The sequence below is a fragment of the Vulpes vulpes genome, chromosome 16 (genome assembly GCF_048418805.1).
Source record: "Vulpes vulpes isolate BD-2025 chromosome 16, VulVul3, whole genome shotgun sequence".
NCBI lineage: Eukaryota > Metazoa > Chordata > Mammalia > Carnivora > Canidae > Vulpes > Vulpes vulpes.
The window spans coordinates 5,839,122-5,863,535 of NC_132795.1; the positions used below are offsets into that span (position 1 = coordinate 5,839,122).

The 24,414-nt window shown below is 36.7% G+C and overlaps 2 protein-coding genes across 7 annotated transcripts in view; one reads left to right on the plus strand and one right to left on the minus strand.

Moving 5' to 3' along the window:
- Positions 1–24,414, plus strand: part of USP37 (ubiquitin specific peptidase 37) — a 97,055-nt gene that overhangs the window by 66,669 nt on the left and 5,972 nt on the right. For 3 of the 6 annotated variants that reach the window (XM_026002164.2, XM_026002165.2, XM_072741741.1), the window contains 6 exons: positions 1,404–1,469; positions 4,163–4,304; positions 7,869–8,124; positions 14,588–14,754; positions 17,729–17,789; positions 22,355–22,470. In XM_026002164.2, the coding sequence (XP_025857949.1) occupies positions 1,404–1,469; positions 4,163–4,304; positions 7,869–8,124; positions 14,588–14,754; positions 17,729–17,789; positions 22,355–22,470 (808 nt within the window). The remainder of the gene's footprint in view (positions 1–1,403; positions 1,470–4,162; positions 4,305–7,868; positions 8,125–14,587; positions 14,755–17,728; positions 17,790–22,354; positions 22,471–24,414) is intronic. The other 3 variants (XM_072741742.1, XM_026002166.2, XM_072741743.1) reach the window with 1 other exon arrangement.
- Positions 12,233–12,572, minus strand: LOC112922554 (uncharacterized). The gene has a single exon (XM_026002167.2). The coding sequence runs from the start codon at positions 12,570–12,572 to the stop codon at positions 12,384–12,386; it is 189 nt and encodes a 62-aa protein (XP_025857952.1). The 3' UTR covers positions 12,233–12,383.

Sequence of the window (24,414 nt, forward strand, 5' to 3'; positions counted from 1 at the left end):
ACAGTGCTCTTAGTCTTATAGATAACTAGAAGACAACTTTATACATTTTGGGACTATAAATCTGATTTGGATATTCATAAGAATCACCTGAACACTAAAAAAATACCAATTCCTGTGTTGTTTCCCTAGCAGTTCTGTTTCAGTAAATATGAGATAGGGCTTAAGAATAAGCATTTTTTAAAATACCTTTGCTAACTCTTTGGGTTATACAAATTTGAGAAACAGTTTACTAAATTTTATCTAGTGCCCCCAAAATTGCTTGTCTCTTCCTAAATGTATTATCAGTAATGTGAATGAAGAACTTCTGAGGCTCCAAGAAATTTTTCTGTGAGAAAAGAAGTAATCTTTACATTTGATTTTGCTTCATCATGTATGCTGGGAAAACCTTAGGACTTCTCTGAATGTTGCTCTTTCTTGCATTATTCTTGTTGCATTATTTTGGAGCCATGGATTACAGTTTTTTACTTGAACTCTAATTTGGTAAAACCATAAAGTTCTCCAACTTTAGAAGTGGAAAGGATCTTAGAGATTTTGCCTAAATTTTTAGTTTTACAGAGAAGATCCAAGATTAAGTGATTTTTCTTAAGGTCGTGCAGTTAGTAACTGAAAGAGCCTGGTCTCTTGGCTAAAGTAGAATCATAGACCTTTCAGAAAGTGAATGAACATTTGCTAACACAAATTGGTGCAGTTTTATAAAATGTATTTCCCTTGGCCTAATGAAATAAATACTACGTTATATAAGTTTGCACTAAAGGCATTGGTGGGTCTACTTGTTAATAAAGACATTTTCCCCAGAGTCTTAGTGTTTCTGGGTTTTCTCTCAAGGCCTTTCTTCAGAATAGATGATTTGCTTAATGCAAACTGCCCTCTGCTGGTGGAACTGTTATTCTTTGTGGCCATCAGTGTAGGCGATTCATGATCACAGGCCTGAGACCAGGCTATATGACTCCACATTGGAATGGCTTGAAGACTTTGGAGAAGTTCTTTGACCTGTCTGTAGGGGAAATAATAGGATGGTGTGAACATTAAATGAGGTAATACACATGAGCTCTTACTCTAGTGTCTGATAGCTAGTAAGTCCTCAATAAATGAGAGCTATTATTACTCTATTGTTTAAAAGTAAAGCACCGAGACAAGATCATTTTTCCCAAGTTGTTCTTTTCATATGCATTACCTTTGACTTCATTTCCAATGCTGTTTATTTAGATCATTGGATCAGGAAAAGCCTACAGATGGTATTTTGTTTTCTCTTTTGGCCTCTACTGCTAGTATTAGTATTATACTTATTTGCTTTTCAAAAGGATATATAAGGAACTATAGTAGGGAATAATTCACTTTATAGTTAAATATATATTTTTAATAATGTAATTATATACATTATATATTTTCTAATTTTCTGATAGTTCTAGACCATTGAAAGCTTCTCAAATGGTGAATTCCTGCATCACCAGCCCTTCTACACCTTCAAAGTGAGTTATATTTCTTGTGTACCCAAAATTTGTATTTTTAAGGATTTGGCTTACCCTGATTTCCAAGATTATGCCCTTCCCTTTTCTTTGTTTTTCTTTGCATGATAACTGCTCTGTATTACTATACTTTGTAATTTTCCTGAATCTGCTTTAAACTATAACCTAGGGTATAACAAATCTTTAACAGTGAAGCACATTCAGGTGATCCTCTCAAAATTCTGTTTTTAAACTTAAGTCATCTGTTAATATGTAATATTTTAATCCTACAAGTGTAGAAATTGATGACAAGGGATTTTAAGGATTGAAGGGATAAAATAGCCACTGTTGGTATAAAGCACTGTTCCTCAAAGGTACACTTGGGGATCCCAAAATATCTTTTTCACCTGTTGCTAATCAGTCTGGGACTTCCTGTCTTAGACACTGAACTGGAGCAATTCTGAAAGGGAACAAGAAAACAAACACACAATGAACTGTAGCTATTCTACAAATGTTTTATATTTTTTACTTAAGATGGAAGTTTGTCCAAGAAAAGGAAGCAAATACTTTTTTTAAAAAATATATCTCCTCTAGAACCACAGTTCCTGATTAAATAATTCTAAATGACTTGGCTGTCATTTATCTTTCAAATTAGTTTTTCTGAAAATTTGATGTCCCAAAGTACTTTTAGAAAAGAGACACTTCTGTTGTTTAAGGGCTTTGGGGGGCTTATATAACCATAAAATGACATTTGGGAACTGCTATTTTCTTTTCCTCCTGTTAATTATTTTTCAGTGCAATTAAAACCAGATGACTAACATGACTAGAAATCTGAAATGGTACCGATATGAATACTCTTGCCCGTTCTCAAGATACAAATGAGCAATACCACTTGGCTGCTTAGAAAGTGAGCAAGTGATGCATTTACAGGATGAATATTTTTCCTTACTACAGGCAAGCTGCCTTCTGTGAATATAGTAATTATTAATGGAATGCACTCTTTATGTACCAAATCACTATAGTTTCAAGAAGGAGATGGTTTCATTGGGCATCATTATATTTGGCATGGTCATCTGTTCTCCAGGGTCTACTAGTATGAGAATTTGAGAGTTGGTCAATAAAGGATAATTAGGCCCTAGAAGACCTGTCATGCCGATCAAACTTAAAAGAGGCTGAGTTATGAACAAGAATACCATTGGTTCTTTTATAATGTCCTTTGTCACATTTGACCCTGGTACATTAGTAGCCAGGTGTCACCCTCCTTCAGCAAAGTATTTACATGGATAAACAAATTAATACATTCAGTTTTGCTTGGTGAGCGTGAAATCAGAAATGAGGAATTAAGATGGCTAATTGGCTATTTCTAAGTTATACTAAAAACACTTTGAACACATAATGGGAGGCTATTCAAGTGTATAGGCTGGAGTGCAGTGATATCCTGGGTACTCTCAGCCACAGACTATGTTTGGGCTTATCACTGACCACTTGCCTCTTTTCTTTGATCTACATTGCTATGCAATCCTCCTGGTTTCCATTGTGGCCTCTTATTTCTTGGTGCCATCATTCTATATGTTTATTTATAGTTTTTACATTTAGGTTAATTGCATTTTTCCAATTTCCATTTTGCTTTTTTTTTTTTTAGTGTAGTATATGAATTTACGTTAACCTCCATCAAAGAAAGTTCATGCTCTTTGACCTTTACCACTTTTTCTTTTAGTTTATTTTCAGCTCACTTAGACAATGCAGTAACACGTTACTTATCTGGTATCATTGAAGATGATATTTGATATTTCATATACAAATTTTTATGTAGCTGAAGCTTGCTTTTTTAAGCATTAATCTTTAAAATGTTTAACCATTTCAGGTGGTTATATACTCTATAACCTTACAGAATACCTACCCTATATTCTTAAAAAAAATACATTGAAGATAATTTAAATATATTTTAGTGACTTAACAGCATTAATAAGTGTCACTTATTGCACTATGTTCTAATATGATAATGCCCTAAGAGGCTTTTAATTCTTACAAAACAGTTTATATTAAATGACTTTATAGTCTTTATTGCCCTTTTTGTGGTTATTCTCTCTCATTTCCTAGCTCTCATTTCTTGATGAACTTGCTACATTATTTTATACACCATTTCCTGGGAAAGAAAGGGTCCCTGTCTAAAGAGTAAAGTGCATGGGCTTTGAAATTATTGCTTTCCTCAGAAGCCTTTTTTCTTGCCTTTGAATCCCTGTGTTCTGGAAAATAGAGGTTGCCAGAAGTCTGATCTACATATAATTGGATAAGTGGAATGTTACTGTTAATTTTAAAATACATGGATCATAATTTAAAAGATAAGAATTAGTCCTCGTGCACAGTGTTGTCAAAAACATTTATTCATTGCTATGTCTGCATGCATTTAGTAGAATACTTGCTTTATAAATACAAAAACTTCTTTGGGGTTAATCATTAAAAGAAAAAAGGCACAAAGTGATTAGTTTACCAATGGATTTTACTATAACATAAGAATTGTTAATTTTCAAAGCATGGCTGTTTTGGAGTGGGGCAAAGGTAATGCTTAAATACACCTTTTTTGCTATATCTTTTTTTTCTCTGTAAATCATTTTCCATAATGAAAAAGTTTTTTTTATTTTGGTATTTATACATCAAGGGAATAACAGGGACAGATGTTTATCAGATGTTTATAGGTTTTTTCTCTTAAATTACAGGAATTTCACCTTCAAATCCAAGAGCTCCTTGGCTTTATGCCTTGATTCAGACAGTGAGGATGAGCTAAAACGCTCTGTGGCCCTTAGCCAGAGACTTTGTGAAATGTCAGGCTGTGAACAGCAGCAGGACGACCTGGAAAAAGTAAGTAATTTCTCATCAAAATATTTGACAAATATTTGTATAGCTCTTAACTGTCCAAACAAATGCTTTAAAACCAGCATCAGCAAACTTTTTTTTTTTTTTTTAAGATTTTTTATTTATTTATTGAGACACACACAGAGTGGGGGGGGGGCGGGCAGAGGGAGAAGCAGGCTCCATGCAGAGAGCCTGATGTGGGACTCGATCCCAGGTCTCCAGGATCACGCCCCGGGCTGCAGGCGGTGCTAAACCGCTGCGCCACCGGGGCTGCCCCAAACTTTTTTTTTAAACAAACTTAGTAAATACACAGAATAGATCATAAACTCATAAACTTAATGGATCTGTTGAAACACTAGCTTTAAAGAGTTTATTTTCTGTAATTACAAAACCAGTTTGTTTAAAAATGGATTGGGACTTTTTTTTACTGAGGTATAATTGATATATTAGTTTCAAGTATATAGCATATTGATTCAATATTTCTAAGTATTGCAATAAGATCACCACAGTAAGGTAACATCCATTACCATACATAGGTAGCCAAAAAAAATTTTTTTTCTTGTGATAACGACTTCTAACATCTATTCTCTTAAGCAACTTTCAGATCTGCAATAAAATATTAATAATAGTCTAGCTCTTTTCATTACATCCTCACAACTTATGTATTTTATAACTGGAAGTTGGTCTGCTTTACCCATTTCATGTGAACACATACTGGCTTCCTCCCCTAGCAACTGCTGGTCTGTTCTTTACATCTCTGAACTTGTTGGGTGTGGGGGTTGTTTTTGTTTTAGATTCCACATGTAAGTGAAATATGTTATTTGTCTTTCTCTGATTTATTTCACTTAGCATAATACCTTCAAGGGTCCATCCATGTTGCAAATGACAAAATTTTCATTTCTTTTTTTTTTGTGGCAGAATCGTATTCCATTGTATGTGTATACCACATTTTTATTTATCCATTGATGGACATTTAGGTTGTTTCCATGATTGAGACTCTAGAAATAAAAGTTGTTACAGGTAAATTGCTTTCTCCTGTTAATCTTCAGAGTTGCTTTTATGTATGGGTCTTGAAATAATTACTCGCTTATTTATTACTGATTATTAATATATGGGAGACTGTAGTAAGCATTTTACAACAGGCCAAACATGTAATCTAGAGGTTTCAATAATGTGAGAAAGCAGAACTTCATCATTTTCTGTCTTGACACGTTAGTACTTTGTTTTTGTTTTTATGGTGAAAAAAATTTATATTTAGATTTATAGCCAGCTGGACTCCATTTAGATGATCCCAATTTTGTTGGCAACATCCAAAGAAAGCATCATAGTCAGGAGCCAGTCGAACGTATGCTTTCTTCTCTCCATCAGGCCTGATCAGGTGTTGACCTTGGCCACATCAGTGTCATAGAGCTTCTTCACAGCCTGTTTGATCTGGTGCTTTTTGGCCTTGACATCCACAATGAACACAAGTGTGTTGTTGTCTTCTATTTTCTTCATGGCTGATTCAGTAGTCAGGGGGAACGTGATGATGGCATAGTGATCCAGCTTGTTTCTCCTGGGGGTGCTCTTTCAAGGATATTTGGGCTGCCTTCGGAGATGCAGGGTCTTGGGTCGTCAGAATGTAGGTGACGTATGGATCTTCTTTTTTTTTTGTGACTATGCACGTCTTTCAGCACCGCTTTCTTAGCTTTCAAAGCCTTTGCTTTGGCTTTAGCTTTGGGAGGGGCAAGGGCTTCCTTCTTCGCCTTCAGCGCCATCTTCGTGAAAGGCAATATTTTGAAGATACAGATTTTCCTAGGAGTTTGCACCATCTCATGTGACTGATTTTAAATCTCCGTTTTGTTAATAATTAGTTTAGTAGTTAATTTTTATTGACTTGTTTCCCATCTTCTTTAAAGCTAAAGATAGTTTGTGGCTCTCACCTTGAATGAGAAATGATAGAAAGTCACATGTTCTCCCAGAAACGAGAGAAAGTGCTTCAGAAAATAATTTCTGAATATTTATATAATCTTAATGTTGTTTTTATTTTTCTCACTTATTTGAAAAGAGCAGGGGAAAAGATGGTGACCTAAAATTTAAATAGCAATGAAAAAAGAAGTATTAGGTATACCATCAGAATGGCTAAAATTAAGAACTCAGGAAACAATAGGTATTGCTGAGGATGTGGCAAGAGTGGAACCCTTTTACATGGTGAGGATGCAAACTGGTGCACGCACTCTAGGAAACAGTATGGAGGTTCTTCAAAAAGTTAAAAATAGGGACACCTGGGTGGCCTAGCAGTTGAGCATCTGCCTTCGGCTCAGGGCATGATCCCAGAATCCTGGGATCAAGTCCTACATCAGGCTTCCTGCATGGAACCTGCTTCTCTCTCTGCCTGTGTCTCTGCCTCTCTCTGTGCGTGTCTCTCATGAATAAATAAAATCTTAAAAAAAAAAAAGTTAAAAATAGAACTATTCTGTGACTGAGCAGTTGTACTATAACGTATTTATCCAAAGGATTCAGAAATAGTGATTCGAAGGGATACATGCATCCCAATGTTTATAGCAGCACTGTCCACAATAGCCAAACTACAGAAACTATCCATTGACAGATGAATGGATAAAGAAGATGTGGTATATATATACATACAATGGAATATTACTCAGCCATCAAAAGAATGAAATTTTGCCATTTTGTAATGACATGGATGGAACTAGAGGATATCTTGCTAAGCAAAATAAGTCAGAAAAGACAAATACCATATGATTCATTCATATGTTGGAATTTAAGAAACAAAACATGAACATGGGGAAGAGAAGGAAAAATAAGATAAAAACAGGGAGGCAAACTATGAGACTTTTTTTAAGATTTTGTTTGAGAGAGAGAGACAGAGCTTGAGCATGAGCAGGGAAAGGGGGGGTGGAGACAGAAAAAGGGGGAAAAGCAGACTCCCTCCTGAGCAGGGCTTCGTTCCCAGGACCCAGAAACCATGACCTGAGCCTAAGGCACACTTAAGCAACTGGGTGGCTCAGTCAGCAACTGAGGGTTGCTGGAAGAGAGGTGCGTCAGGGGACAGGGCAGTTGGATGGTGGGCATTAAGGAGGTCACTTGGTGTAATGAGCACTGGGTGTTATATGCACATAATAAATCACTAAATTCTGTCCCCAAAATTAATACACCATATGTTAACTAAATTAAATTTGAATAAAAAATTTAAAAATGTAACTAAAATGACAAAAAAAAATACTAGGTTTAGTAACCGTGATCCACGTATATCTAGAAGAAAATACACCAAAAATATTTACTGTAGTTATTTCTGAGTGATGGATTTTGAGTGAATTTATTATTTTTATGTATTTTCCAAATCCTATACTTAACACTTAATATAATCAATAAAATAAACATGTATCCCTGTGTACTTATTAAAAGAAAATTAGGTTTGCCAGAGTTCATACATCAGTTATTGGTTGCTAAATAACCCAAAACATCAAAGAAAGGAAACTTTTTAGAGATAAACATTTCACATCAAACTCTAAGATTGCCATATTCTCAGGCATTCTGGTTTCCTCTAAAAGTAACTCTCTTCTTCAGGATTCAAAATCATGCAGAATAGAGCCTGATAAGTCAGAATTGGAAAACTCCGGATTTGACGGAATGAGCGAAGAAGAGCTGCTAGCAGCTGTTTTAGAGATGAGTAAGAGAGAAGCTTCACCAACTCTGAGTCATGAAGATGATGATAAACCAACCAGCAGCCCAGATACCGGATTTGCAGAAGATGATATTCAAGAAATGCCTGAAAATCAAGACCCTGTGGAAACTGAGAAGCCCAAAACAGTCACAGAGCCTGGTAGGTTTAATGAAAGTAAACATCTGTTAAGGCACAGCTATGTTCTAAAGCTTTATAGGGACAAGTGGCTTCTAAATAATGGAAGGTGAAATGGATCTGTGTAACAAGGCTAATAATATTTTCATGCTTTAAAAAAAAAAAAAAAACAGGTTAAAAAAATGAGAAGTAAATACTGTGAGTAGTATCCAGAGGGTGGTGGTAAAGTATGCCATATCCCTTTAAATGTACATCAAAAGAATAGTTAAAATTCTTTTGTACATTTTAAGTAAATGTCATTTTTTTGGTCACTTTTTTCTCACCACTGCTCTCTCAAAAACTGGTATAAATCTTTCCTCATTTTTCTGCATCTGAATTTGTACTAAGTTTTAGTGTATAGATAATAATTCTCCTTTGGGTTCATCCCTTTATAATAGTAGAAAGACCCCTGAACTAAGGTTTTGAGTCTCTAATCTTTTACTATCTCTTCCTGTAACCAACTCTGGTTTTGACCCCTGAGGTCAGGTTTTGAGTCTCTAATCGTTTACTATCTCTTCCTATAACCAACTCTAATATTGTTCTCCAGATATCCTTGAAATGCATATCTATTTGTCTAGCTGATGTGTTCAGTACATCAAGCTGAGAATTTTGGAGATAAATAGTAGTAAATCACAATTATTTGCTGTATTCTTGGAGTTAAGCCTCATCAGTTGTGAATTAGTTTACATGCAAGTGAAAGTAAGAATTAGTGTATCCTCAGTCTAATTGGAAACAGAAAGCTGATGGTGTTTGGAAATAGATGTTCCTTTTCCCCCCCCCTTCTTGATGCAAGTATCATTAAGAAATCCCTTTCTCATATTAAACTTGTAGTCACTGCCATTAGATATCATTGGTTAATATTAGTGCTTTTGCCTTTTGCCAATAATTTCTGCTTTCAACTCTTCCTTTCACATATTTGCTCAGTCCTGCAGCTTCCTAAAATTAACAAAGGAAGTTACATACAATTAGTTCTAGATTCTCTGTAAGTAGAGAACACTGAGTTATCAGAATCATTAATAACCACTGCGGTTTACAACCATATAGCAACTTTGAGGAGAGCAAAGTTGTTTTTAAGTACTTTATATTCTTTTTATAAAATCCTCTATTGTCTAGCTACTGTCTTCCCCAATTGGATACAAGCCTTTTTTGTGTTTCTTTAATGTCACTGTTCCATTCACCACCTTCTTACTGTAACTGAAACCCAAAGACATTGCTTCTGCTGCAGCATTTCTTTTTTTTTTTTTTTTCTGGAAAATATGGAACAAGGGCAAAAGTAGAAAAAAAAAAAGACAAAAGTAGAGAGATGAGTATAATGGCTCTTCCCCCTTGTACCTATTACCAACAATAATTATCAAAAAAGCCAATCTTGTCTTTATATATATATACCATCTTCCTTCTCCTTCATCTGCTTAAAAATATGCAATAACTTCCTAAAGCTTTTGAAATAAAAGTCCAAACTTCCAAACGTGGCTTTAGGCCATGTAAAAACTAGAGAATGCATCCATCACCTTCATCTGCTAGATTTTTTTTTTTAAGATTTTATTTATTCATCAGAGACACAGAGAGACACACTTCTCTCCTTCCAACTTACTTAGTGTTATGTTCTATTCAGTGATTATTTGATTTCATTAAGATTTCCAGTCCTGGGGTACATAGGTGGTTCAGTCAAATGAGTGTCTAACTCTTGGTCTTGATCTCAGGGTTGTGAGTTCAAGCCCCATGTTAGGCTCCATGCTAGGTGTGAAGCCTACTTTAAAAAAAAAAAAAAATGTCCAGTCCTTTGACTTCTTTTTTGCTACTCATCATCTCCCTCTTTCAATTTCCCAGCCTGTATGCTGGATCTTGGTATCCTCATCTCTTTTCCTCTTCTCTTTTGTCACAGTCACCTGACACAACCCCAGCTCCCAGCTCAACTAGCTTCCTATATACCCAAGCAGCTGAAGATTACTGAGAAAATCACAAATTCGTGCTGACTAGACTTCCCTCTTATTCATGACTGTACTCTTAAGTGGGCACTAAATGCTACTAGTCAGTTCTGTTATACTTCTTTAGTAAATTTCTTTTCTCACTCTCCATGATCTCTTCCTCAAATATCCATTTCTCTTTCCACACACACTCTAGGTTTATAGATAAACTGTGTACTTTTCAAAGAAGATAGATGTAGTCATGAAAACTCTGCCTTCACTTTTGTTATGGAGGAAATATCCCTGCTCTTATTTAAGGCCAGTCCTCTGTTCATGTTCAGAATTTGATCCACTGTGCCTTCCAAAAGATCTCTCTTGAAATTATATTCTTTCTCTTCTGTATCAAGTCTTCCCTCTCTTTAAATTATTCTTCTCTTCCTTAATCTTAAAAATTCTTAAAACCCCATCTTTAAAAAACTCTGGTGACCTTCTATTCCCCTACTGCTCATGCCCCCTTTTTTTTTGCTCTACTCACAGCAGAATTCTTTGAGAGAGTTGTTTTATTCATTCTTTCTACTTTTTTACCATTTCCCATTCTCTTGTCAACCCTCTCCAAGTGGGTTTTCCTCCCTATCACTTTACTGAAACAGTGTTTATCAAGTTTATGTTAGTGGTATTTCACATAATTCACCACTCCCTCCTTAGCATTTAAAACTTTTAAAAGCTTTTTTTCTCTGAGCTTCCATGATAACCATACTTGGCAGGGGGTTTTCTTCCTACTAAACCCAACCAGCTACTCGCTTCAATTATCCATCCCATCCCCCAGCCAGAACTCTAATTGGTGGAGTATTCCCAGGACATCATCCTTAGCTGTCTTCTCTACTAAAGCTGTCTCCCTGAGTCATCTCATATTTTACCACAGCTTCACATACTGATGAACTACCCAATACGTATCTCTAGCCTGAATCTCTCTCATGAGCTTTAAACTTATAGCTTAAACTTTACATTTAAAGCAGCCAAAGTAATCTCTATGAAGCATAAATCACAGTTATTCTTCTTTAAATTTATTTGATTTACCGTTACGCTTCATCCAAGCTTCTTAACATGGCCTATCTCCACTCTTTCACTCTACTTAGCCATCATGGCTTTTGTCTCTCTGTTTCCCTCAAAATATGCTAAATTCATTCTCATCTGAGAGTCTTTGTACTTACTTAAGCTCCTTGAGGACAAGGGTCACCTTACCTCAATTATCACAATATCCCCATCTTCTACAACAGTGCCCGGGGCATAGTAGATCCTCAGTTAATATTTGGAGCCCAACAGATTGTCTCATGAATCAACTCAAGAGAGGCAGGAGGACTGGCCAAGTAAAGTTTCACTGTCTCCAGACACTAGCCAGAGAGAAGAGTGTATGCAAAGGCCAGATGTGAGAAAGGCTGCCAAGGTGTAGTGGGCAACAAAAAAAAGTTTAGAATGATCTACATGGCTGGAGCTTAGTGTTGAGGAAGAAAAGCAAAAGATAGCCATGCATTCTCTAGTTTTTACATGGCCTAAAGCCACGTTTGGAAGTTTGGACTTTTATTTCAAAAGCTTTAGGAAGTTATTGCATATTTTTAAGCAAACAAGTGTTTGATAAAGATTTATATTTGTAAAAGATGATTCTGGCTGCCGTGTAACACATAAATTAAAGAACCCAAAGTAATCCTTTGAGACCTTTTAGAAAGCTACTGCAGTTGTCTAGACCAAAAGCCAGTGGTACCTTAGGCCAGGGTTTTTGCATTTGAAAGAAAAGTTGATGGAGTTAAGAGATACTTAGGAAATAATGACTTATCTGATATGAAGGGGTAAATAAAAAAGACCAGCTTTCTGTCTTTAAGAAAAAATTGTGTTTGGAGTTCCCATTCACTGTGGGAAAGGAGATTTCACTTAGGGTAGGGAAAGAGACAGTATGATCTGTATTCAGTATATAAGAATGTTGAGTTTTATCACATGATTTTCCTTTTATTCATTGTACAAGTTCCTTGAACTTAAGTTTTAGGGAACTTAAAAGTGTGTTACTATTCCATGGTTATATTTGTTCCCATGGATCTTAAGCAGTGTTTGTATCCATCTGATAATCTTGTCCTGAAGTTAAACCTATCTTGATTATCTCAAACTTTCTTTTTTTTTATGATTGATTCTTTTATTTTTTTTACAAAAGTTTATTCTTAAATGTACAACAGGATCTAAGACAACACTTCATCCCAGCTATAGGTGGCAACAGATGCTATGATAGGGAATCCAGATGTTTAAACAGGAATGGAATTAAGGATCATCACTGCCTCAGGCACAAGGAATAGCTTACTTTTTGCCAGATTTCTTAATTCCACCTGTGGCCAGAGGTCCCTTCCTCGCAGCCTTGGCTTTTAGCTCCTTGAGTTTCTTCTCCTCTTTCTGTTTCTGCTGGAATGCCTTATCTTCCTCGTCCATCTCCTTGGCCTGTTTCTTGGGCTGCTTCAGGGACTTATTGCCACCTTTGCAACCGGACATGGTGCCTGCCGCCCCTTCCCCAGACCCTGGCAGTGGAAGCCTATCTCAAACTTTCTTGATTGGTTTTCTATTACATGGAATCACTGATAGTGTAATTTTAGGATTGTGTAGAGCACATTGATACATGGAATGATGAAAATTATTGGTTAAGAAAAATTGTACTTGTCACTTTTTTTAATTGAGTATATTTTGGTAATAAAAGTAATAATATTTGTTGTAGGTCCTAAAAAAGCAGCCTTATTAGCTCCCAAATCTTTCTTCCATGTGAAATGTTTCCCATCAGCTAACTTTGTATGCCTCAGTTCCAGATTTCCAGAAGTAATCTGATTGGTTAACTCAAATATCCATTCCTGGTGTACTAAGCTAAGGCCACAGGGACAGGTAGGGTCAGATGGACTTGAGAGCTGCCCCTTTGGGGCTATGGAAATGACTGTTTCTTCAAGAATGTAGGAAAGGAAGAAGTTCTGACATCTTTTATATATATATATATATATTTTTTTTTTTTTTTAATTGGGATCATACTGCTTTTGCCCTTAATATATCCTGAGGGTTTTTTTCTCTTTTAATGAATATTCAGAGTTAGTTTTAATGGTAAATATTCAGTCAGCAATTCAATACAATTAAAAAATGATGAACTACTTACTGATTTGGAGTCTAAAATCAAGATGCTGTAAACTTCAGAGTTTATAGTCTGTGCTATAAAAAAGTGTCTATCATTTAAGTGGTTAAAAATGCAGTTTTAGGGAAGGTAAAGAGCTACTAATTTTGTGTGTGTGTGTGTGTGTGTGTGTGTGTGTGTGTGTGTGTGTGTGTGAATGAGAGCAAGGAGGGGGAGAGGGAAAGAGAGAACCCTCAGCAGGCTCCCCACCCAGCATAGAGCCCAACATGGGGGTTTAATCTCACAACCCTGAGATGCTTAACTGACTGAGTCATCCAAACACCCCGAGCATATACTGATTTTACAGCAATCCATATAAAATTAATCTGTAAAGGTAATTCTTGTTATAACCAAATTCTTTTTATATGAGAATTTCCTTAAGCTGAGAACCTTTGTTTTACAATTTGTAAGGTGGTTTGAGAAAGAAGAATCCTTTGTCTACCACTCTTACCTGTATTACAATTATAATGAAATACCGTTTTCATAGAGCAAAATCCGTGTCACCAGAACAAAATCATAACCATACTGTTTATCTCAGCTAGCTGTGTTCTAGAGACTGAGAAAGAACAGAAAGAAATGAAAGATCAATTTTTTTCTTATCTCCTTGGATGAATATTTTAAACATCTATATTATTTACTTGTACAGTACATGAGGTGTTTATTACATATCTCATGTAGCTCTTTTGATTTAGAATATGTACAAGGCTTATTTGATTATTAATGTGAAAATATACTCATTGACATACTATTTAATAGTGAAAAATTCTCAGTATTAGCTTAATCACTCTACCCTAATTCTTTTTTTTTTGTTGTTGTTGTTGTTGTTGTTCTACCCTAATTCTTATTTCATTTACTCTAAACAATACTTTATTCCTAGTACTTGGTCATGTGAAATTATGACTGGCTGTGAATATGGCTACTCATTTTTCTCCATACTGAACAATAGTGCTTCTGATGATTGGTTAAGTTTCAGAACCATTGCTATAGATCAGTGGTTCTTAACCAAGGACAGTTTTGTCCCCCAGGGGACATTTGACAATGTGTGTCATTTTTGGCTGTCACTACTAGGGGAGAGGAGTGCTTGGCATCTAGTAGGTAGAGGCCAAGGATGTCGCTAAACATTCTGCAGTCTATAAGACAGCTCTCTGAAACAACAAAAAAAAATTATCCCACCCAGAATGTCAGTAGTGCTGAGATTGAGAAACCATGATCTAAATGTAGTAAGATGAAATCATCTGTCCTAAGCAGGTTATCTGTGAGGTTCAGGTCAATTACTCTCTGAACAGTAGATGTCACTCTAATCCGGAGATTTCAGTTTGAGAGGATTTCCCAGTTATGTCCTGTTCTGCTTCCTCAGATCCTGCCAGTTTTACTGAGATAACTAAAGACTGTGATGAGAATAAAGAAAACAAAACTCCAGAAGGATCTCAAGGAGAGGTCGATTGGCTCCAGCAGTATGATATGGAGCGTGAAAGGGAAGAACAAGAGCTTCAGCAGGCATTGGCTCAGAGCCTTCAAGAGCAAGTAAGAGATAATTATATTGCTATTTTCTCCATACCCATCTTTCCCAGTAATAACAACTAACAGGTGTTAAGCACTTACTGTATGTCAAGCATTGTTCCAGTAAATGAATAAATCATTGATAGAGCAAAACTTTGGAGCTTCGCCTTGGGTTTCAAATAGAAACAGTGATAGTTTTCTTTTTTTGAAAATCTAAATGCAACAAAATATATTGTTGATTACCTTCCATTACTGTAATTCATTGCATACTCCACCAACTGAGACAGCCAGGAGCCCCATATAATAATCTGTTCTTAAATTTTTAGTTCTTCATGCTTGTATTTGGCAGAGCTGGTCAATTGCAGTTGCCTGAGGTGTCTGACTAAAAGATGATGTTTTCACAGTTATCTAAACCAATGCAGCCCAAGTCATGTTAGTAGTAAAAATTTACTAAAACTCCCTAGAATAAACGCACAGCTTTAGTGTTTACAAATAATCAGATTAAGAAAGCTGTTTTGGGGCAGCCCCGGTGGCTTAGCGGTTTAGTGCCACCTTCAACCCAGGGCGTGATCCTGGAGACCTGGGATTGAGTCCCACGTCAGGCTCCCTGCATGGAGCCTGCTTCTCCCTCTGCCTGTGTCTCTGCCTCTCTCTCCTTCTGTATCTCTCATGAATAAATAAATAAAATTAAAAAAAAAAAAAGAAATCTGTTTTGTCTTGGGGTCCTGGTTGGCTCAGTTGGTGGTATATGCAATTCTTGATCTTGGGGTTGTAAGTTTAAGCCCCATGTTGGTATAGAGATTACTTAAAAATAAAATCTTAAAAAAAAAAAAAAAAGAACTCTTAATTGGTGTAGAATGATGGGGTTCAACCTTAACTGCACATTAGTATCATCTGGGGAGCTTTAAAAAATACTGATGCCTGGGTCGTTCTTTTCTCCTCAGGAATTCTGATACAGTTGATCCTGGGGTGTAGTCTGGGCATCCAGATTTCTTTCCTTTTCTCTATTTGTATCCCCTCCCCTCTCCCTCCCTTTCCTCCTTCCTTCTTGCTTTCTTCCTCCCACCCTTCCTTCCTTCCCTCCCTCCCTCCTTACTTGCTTCTTTCATTTTTAAAAACTCCCCACAGTGATTCTAGTGTTCAGTCAAGGTTGAGAACTGCTGCTTTAAAAAGATTTCAGAACCATCTGTTCTGTATCCTTTTATTTAGAAGAAGGACCTCCATAGCTGCCTGGCCATCAGGATGTATTTATGTCACTCATTTTACAAATAATGAATAGTAATCATTTGTTTTAGAAAACTTATTTTTAATATAAAATTTCTTAACAATAGTTCCTTATGGTGCAGAAAATGAAAAATTCAAAACCCTTCTTTTTCATATACAGAAGACGTATATTCTATTTCTTGTCAGCTGACCCAGTTAAAACTATCTTATAAACCTATCTTCACATCTGAGAAATATAAGATGAAGTTTCTTTAGTTTGGTATACCTGCATCATTCCTTTAATAGCTAAGAGTCTTTTACCATCTGGGTTTTTTCCACATCGACTTTATATGCTGGATAAGTTTTAATCATATTTCTTCTTAGAGAATATCTGTTTCTCTCTTAAATTACAGTATTATCGTTCCCAGGACTGTAATGCAGAATAGCTCATTGTAAGCTTCTTATATACTTTAGTAACTTTAAAAACAAGTCTAGGGGCGCCTGGGTGGCTCAGTCAGTTAAGCCTCTGACTTCAGCTCAGTTCATTATCTTGGGATCCTGGGTTTGAACCCCGGGTAGGGCTCCCTGTTGAGCAGGGAGCCTACCTCTCCGGCTCCCTCTGCTATTTCTCCCAGTTGTGCTTCTCTCTCTCTCTCTCTCTCTCTCTCTCTCTCTCTCTCTCCCTCCCTCCCCCTTTCCCTCTCCTTCTCCCTCTCCCTCTCCCCCAATCTCTCTCTCTCTCTCTTTCTCTCTCTGTCAAATAAATAAGATCTTTAACAACAAAAACAAGTCTAGACTTGAGAAAAGTATAAAACAGTTCTGCTTAAATTACATTTTTTTCCTTCATTTGCACATGAAGTTTGTAAATTTTATTTTCTCTGCAGATGAGAGACAAAATTTTTTTTATAGTCAGCCATTCCATATTTTTATTATTAGTCATTCAGTTGAGACATTTTCAAAGATACTTGTTTTTTTAAGAGCAGAGCACCTCAGATGTATTAGAGAAATAACAGTTAACAGTGAATTCATTTCGTTTTCACCAAGTTATCTGTTATGTCTTGGGCTTTTTTAGCAAGAACAAAGTAGAAGTGATTAAATAATCTTGTGGAAATATTGTTTATCTTGCTGTCACAGGCTTAGGGTCAGCGATATGCTGAAGCCAACTCAGCATCATGTTAGTAGCTTAAAATTGGCCATAGTGGAAATGTTTATACTGTGAAAATCGGCAAATGGCTATAAATCAGAGGAAAGAAATCAGGGCAGTTTGCTAAGTAGGTTCTGCTATGTGCCAGGTATTTCATACATATAAGAAGAAAGGGAATTATATCATAATGTCAGAGTGAATGACTTTTGGTTCACAAGCCAAATGTCACTAACTAGAGGAGACAGCATGTAAGGCTTTTTAACCTCCCAAAGTTGTGTTTTAAGTGGACAACATTGAAAAAAGTAAAGAATTTCTCCACATCCCTCGAAGGTCATATTCTAAACATTTGTAAGATTATGGAAAATATATTTTTTAAAGGATTTTATTTATTTGAGAGAGCTAGCACAAGCAGAGGGGCAGAGGAAGAGTGAGAAGCAGGCTCCCTGCTGAGCAGGGAGCCCAAGGTGGGCCTCAGTCCTAGGACCCTGAGATTATGACCCGAGCCGAAGGCAGACACTTAACCGATTGAGCCACCTAGGAGCCCTGATGGAAAACATTAGCAAATAATTCCAGAGCAGTTGATTTTATAATTGTTAAATAAGTTTAATCAGTACCGTTTTAAATACCTTAGTTGTGTTCTTATCCCTTTAGGAAGCCTGGGAACAGAAAGAAGATGATGACCTCAAAAGAGCAACAGAGTTAAGTCTTCAAGGTGTGGAGATTATTTTAATTACATTGTTTTAATGATGAAATGTATCACAGAAAAGTATGTGAAGCATTATTTTTAGTGATGATAACAAATGTGAACACCTTCAAGGTAAAGAAATAGAACCTTAGAAATTACCTGTATACCTCTTCCACCCCAGAGAAAACCACTATTCTAATTTTTGTATCCATCAGTAGCTTGCTTTTTTTTTTTTTTTTTTTTTTAATTTTATTTATTTATTCATGAGAGACACAGAGAGGGAGGCAGAAACACAGGCAGAGGAAGAAGCAGATCCATGCAGGGAGCCTGATATGGGACTTGATCCTGGGTCTCCAGGATCACACCTGGGCCAAAGATGGCGCTGAATCGCTGAGCCACCCAGGGATCCCCAATAGCTTGTTTTTTAAAAATAACTTTATCATCTATATCCGTATCCCCCTTTTTTAATTTTGAAAAGTTAGATCACAAGGACAACCTGTCTGTAATTCATCTATATGAAAGAGCATTACTTTTAAAAAAAAGAAAAATGAAAGATCATTACTGCCACTACTAGGGCTATTAGGAGAAGATAATGTGGCTTCAGTTAATCCATGAATTTATAAGAGTTCACTCTTAGGAAGTCAGTGGGCAAAAATCATGAGTGAGTATTAGAAACATAACTCTTACCATAGTCATGGCCTTTTATAGAACTAATATATGGACCAGGTGCTAACAAGGACATATAGCCATGGGAATTATACTAACTTTTATTTTCTATGATCACTGGTCTTTCTCTGGTTCTCAGAAATGAATCAAAGCAGAACACTTTGGTGTTACAAACTAAGTGCTCTAGGCTGATCTATACACCAGGGTATAGAGAAGAGGGCATGAGTTTTGTGGCACATAGTTGAGGCAGTTACAAATAAGAATTGAAGCAAGGTTTACCAAGGCATTCTGTCCTCCTATTAAAAAACTGGTGTAGTAGTGGCAGTGATGGCAGCGATGGCTGTCCCAAGTCCTGTTGTACCAGTCTGGACTAATTGCCCTCTACATCCACACATAGATATCCTGAGATCTCCCTAACCATTCTCCTGGGGATTCCCTTCTGATTCTCTCCTTTCTTTGAATCTCCCATTTCCTGTTTCTCACTCTTCTTCATTCTTGGTCTATACTTGTGCTTTGATGGAGAACATCCTAGTAGTTTTCTTAGAAAAGAGGACTGAGGGGTGCCCGGCTGGCTCAGTCAGAAGGGCATATGACTCTTGATCTGAGGATCATGAGTTCAAACCCCACATTTGGTGTTAGAGGTACTTAAATAAATAAAAACTTTTTAAAAAATTTTTAAATAAAATAGGGGTTATGACTTAGATTTTTTGGAGACCTTGCAAGTTTTACTCTACCCAGTCAAGTATTTGATTAATACTTTGGCCTGAATATAGAAGTCTGGATTTGCAATCATTGTGAAAGTACTATTTGCAGAGTTGCTGTAAGAAAGCTATTCTTTATCCTAATAGGACCTCTTTTTTCTCTGAAAGCTTGTAGGATCTTCCTTTTATTTCTGTTGTGATGAAGTGTCAAGCAACATGCCTTGATGTGGGTCTGTTTCATCCATTTTGCTGGCCATTTAGTTGATCATTTTATTTTTTTTTCTTTTTTCTTTTTTTTTAATAAATTAATTTTTATTGGTGTTCAATTTACCAACATACAGAATAACACCCAGTGCTCATCCCGTCAAGTGTCCCCCTCAGTGCCCGTCACCCGTTCCCCCCCACCCCCCGCCCTCCTCCCCTTCCACCACCCCTAGTTCGTTTCCCAGAGTTAGGAGTCTTTATATTCTGTCTCCCTTCCTGATATTTCCCACACATTTCTTCTCCCTTCCTTTATATTCCCTTTCACTATTATTTATATTCCCCAAATGAATGAGAACATACACTGTTTGTCGTTCTCCGATTGACTTACTGCACTCAGCATAATACCCTCCAGTTCCATCCACGTTGAAGCAAATGGTGGATATTAGTTGATCATTTTAATAGAGAAACGTGTCCTTCAATTATAAACAGTTTTCACTTACTTCCCTTTCTTTTTTTTTTATTTTTAATTTTTCTTTTTTAAGATTTTATTTATTTATTCATGAAAGACACAGAGAGAAGCAGAGACACAGGCAGAGCGAGAAGCAGGCTCCATGCAAGGAGCCCAACGTGGGACTCGATCCCAGGTCTCCAGGATCACACCCCGGGCTGAAGGCAGCACTAAACCGCTGAGCCACCCGGACTGCCCTCTTTCTTTTTTTAGATTTATTTATTTATTTATTTGAGGGGGGAGCAGAGGGAGAAAATCTTAAAGCAGACTCCCCACTGAGTGTGGAGCCTAACACAGGACTCAGTCCCAGCACCTGTGAGACCATGACCAGAGCCAGAATTGAGAGTCGGATGCCTAACTGACTGAGCCACCCAGGCACCCCTGTCTTTTGAAACTTCTGTTACCCAGACCTCCTGGTCTGTTTTTTACCATTTTCTCATTTCTTCTTTCCAGGTTTCCATCTTTTGATAATTTTGCTCGGCTCCCTGGGAAATTTCTCTAACCTTATTTCTAACTCCAAACTTTCTTTTGAGTGTTTTGTCATATTTCTAATTTTCAAGAACAGATTTGTTTTGTAAATATTCCTTTTTTGTAAGTTTTTTTGGGGAGATGGAATCATAGAAGCAATACCATCTCAAATCTCTGAGGATGTTAAATATAATTCATTTGTGAAGTTTCCTTCTCCCTGAATAGATTGTTTCCTCCAGCTGCTCTGTCCTATGTGGACATTATGATCTTTATATTCCTTATTAGAGGCTTTCCTCAGATACCTAGTAATCCTTGGCTGTGGGTTCATGATTAAGAGAAGCAGACTAAAAAGATGGTTGGAAGCCCTAAACACATGAATAGCTAGGGCTTTTCACTTGTGTGTTTTACAGAGTGGGACCGTTTTGGAGATGATATTAATGTTTTAGGCCTTTCTCTTGGGCTGGTCAGATTCCTAAAAAAGAGTTTTCTAATCTCTTGCCTTTGCCTAAAGGTAAAAGATGTGGCTGCCAGAGTTCTGGGAACCATATATAGGAACAGGGCTGGGGGTTATATTCATTCTTCACTATTCAACTGTGGCCCACTCCCCTGTTTTCAGTATGTGCATGGCATCCCCCAGTCCAGAGACTGTATTCACCCTCTCCAGAGGATAAAACTCTAAACTTCTATCATTGCTCAGCAGCATGAAGTCTGGAGAAGAGGATCCCGGGAGTCTGTTTCTCAAGTACTTTTCACCAAATCCTTATTTTTATCTCCTACTTAAGCCTCCAGTTTCAAGGGTACCTGGTATTTCCAAGTTGTATGTTTCTTGAACAGGATTCTGTGTGATGTAAATTGGATTGGTTCTCAACTTTTCCATTACTGGCTTAGGGTTTGGCTTTGGCTCTCCTGGGTCTGCTAATTCAGTCACCATCTACTTTCCAGCTTCCACAATTCTGACACTAGTCTTTTTTTCTGTTCTTCCCATTCTTAGGTGTTCATGTCTTTTAAATAACTATACTGTGATTTGAGTGGAATTAATTATATTTAAAGCAAAGAGGGAGGATGCCTGGGTGGCTCAGTGGTTGAGCGTCTACCTTTGGCTCAGGTTGTGATCCTGGAATCCTGGGACCAAGTCCTGCATCAGGCTCCCCAAGGCGAGCCTATTTCTCCCTCTACCCATATCTTGGCCTCTCTCTCTGAATCTCTCATGAATAAGCAAATAAAATCTTAAAACTAAATAAATAAAAAAGCAAAGAGACACTCAAGTACAAATGCTTCTGGGATTTTTTTTTTTTTAAGATTTTATCGATTTATTTGAGAACATGAGCAGGGGGAGCAGCGAGGAGTGACAAGCAGACTCCCCACTGAGCAAGGAGCCTGACATGGGACTTGATTCCAGGACCATGAGATCATGACCTGAGCCAAAATCGCCTCTCTACCGACTGAGGCACCCAGGCCCCCGCCTGAGAGTCTTTATTTAAAGTCATTAGTAAAGATGGATTCTTCCAGTGAAAACACATTATTAAAGAAAAAAGTGGATCTTGGATTTAGTTGTTAGTGCATTTTAGTGAAACTTAAGTTAAAAGTTAAATTTGCATTGTACTTGTTAAATTTCAGAAGATTAATATTGAAGAACATGAAAGGATACTAATTTTTTTATGTCTTTTCTGTGAGATCATTTGTACTTGCTAGGGGCACCTACAACACCAAGTACTTGAAATCTAACATTCAGTTTATGTAATGTGAAATTTAGTGAAATTGGGTTATTTGTAAAATCCTATTCTTTTTTTCAGTTTTATTCCTTCTTATTAGCATTATATCCCTTTCATATAAATATATTTTTAAGAAAAAGGGACATTTCTTTCATAGATACCTGATACCTGATTGTTATTCCCCACAGTGGGCTGGGTAAATTAGAACCCTAATAATAATATGGTTTATGTTTCCTTAGGATGATAAAATGTGTACTCCAAGCTGTTTTATCTTTCTAATCATATTACTTTGTGTCTATTCTAAGAACTTTTACAATACTTTGTATTCTGCAGAGTTTAACAACTCTTTTCTGGATTCATTGGGTTCTGATGAGGACTCTGGCAATGAGGATGTTTTAGACATGGAATACACAGAAGCTGAGGCGGAGGAACTGAAGAGAAATGCAGAGGTAGGCTGCCTTATTGTCTAAGTAGGACTGCTCGGGCTGCCAGCATCACTCCTGCCATTTCTCTAACAAGGCCCCACTGTCAGTGTCCATGGTGGCAACTATCAAATGCTCTTCACTTTCTCTTGTCCTTTGCTTCTTCTCTTTTTTCTTTCTTTTTTTTTCTTCTCTTTTTTCTTTTCTCTTTTTTTCTCTTCTTTTCTTTCCTTTCCTTTCTCTCTCTCTCTCTCTCTCTCTTTTTTTTTTTTTTTTTTTTTAGATTTTATTTATTTTAGAGAAGGAGAGCCTGTGTGTGAGGGAAGGGGCAAAGGGAAAGGGAGAAAGAATCCCAAGCAGATTCCAAGCTGTATGCAGAGCCTGACACAGTACTTGATCCCAGGACCCTGATACCGTGACCTGAGCCAAAACCAAAAATCAGATGCCTAACCAACTGAGCCACCTGGTACCCTGCTTCTCGTTTCTTGTTCACAAAATTCAAAACAATATGAAATAAAACTAGAAAGACATCCTGACTCCCTTGTGTGCATGTTAGGTAGTAACTGGGTAACATGCCTCTCAATATCATATATATGTATTAATTCACCTGTAGTTCTGCTAAAACTATGTTGTCTTTAAAGTGAAATAACAATAAATAAATAAAGTGAAATAACAAAACTAGTTGGCTATTAGTAAAAACTATTGGATTAATGACATTTAACTACATTGTAACTTTCTTTTACCCTTTTTTTTCCTGAAAGAGTTGGTTTTTTTCCATTTTCCAATTCTTTTTGTAATTTTAATTACCTAGGAGTTTACTGTCCTAACACAACTACTGTTAGTATTTTTACATATTATTTTGTCAGCCCTGCCTCTAAGTATGCTTCTAAAAGGTCATAAGTATAGCATTTTTATCCTGTTTACTTGTTAAAGATTACTTATAATCATTTTATTTTTAATGATTCTTTGTGCTATGTTCCTTCAGATCAACATACTATTTCATTTAATTTTTAACCATGAATATTTAAGTTTCTATTATTCTACTGTAATAATACTTTGGGAGGTGCCTGGCTGGCTCAGTTGGTAGAGCATCCAAACTTTTGATCCCAGGGTCATAGGTTCAAGCCCCACATTGGGTGTAGAGATTACTTTAAAAATATATTGAGGGATGCCCGGGTGGCTCAGTGGTTGAGTGTCCGCCTCTGACCCAGGGCCTGATCCTGGAGACCCGGAATCGAGTCCCACATCAGGCTCCTTGCATGGAGCCTGCTTCTCCCTCTGCCTGTGTCTTCTGCCTCTCTCTCTCTCTCTCTCTCTGTCTCTCATGAATAAATAAATAAAATCTTTAAAATATATATAGAGAGAGAGAGAGGGAACTGTGTATGATTGTAATGTTCTTGATATTTAGGATTTTCTTCTTTTGATAAATTCCTAGAAGTAAATTACTGCCTCCAAGTTGAGAAACAGTTTAATGGTTTCTGGTTTACATATACCCATATTCCTTCCCCAAATGTGTACCTTACAGTGCTGCCTTCAGTGCATGAATGTCACTTTCCAGGTTTTTAACATTTTTTTACTAACAATGTCTTAATAGCATTTTTAAGACTATTTAAAATGTTAAAGCTTACCCATAATCCCTATAGCACCACTGCAACTGTTTTCATTTTGTTCATTTTGTTTTCCAGTACTTAATCATTAACATACCTGTTTTTATAGAGCTATAATTATTGTGTGCATTCGTGTGGGTTTGAAAAACAAGTTAATGTGTTGCTGACCCACTGAATATTATTGTGTTGAGTTGATATACCACTAATCATTCAACTATTATTGGGCCTATTGTTAGTTCCAGCTTTTCATTATTATAGGTAATGCTACAGTGAATAATTTTATACATCTACTCTTTTCTCCTTTTGAATTATTTTCCTAGGATAAATTCTTAGTTGGGAGTAGAATTCTTGGGTCAAAATCAAG

Excerpts from the sequence above, each read along its gene's own strand:
- LOC112922554 (XM_026002167.2), bottom strand. The coding sequence starts at position 12,572 with ATGTCCGGTTGCAAAGGTGGCAATAAGTCCCTGAAGCAGCCCAAGAAA.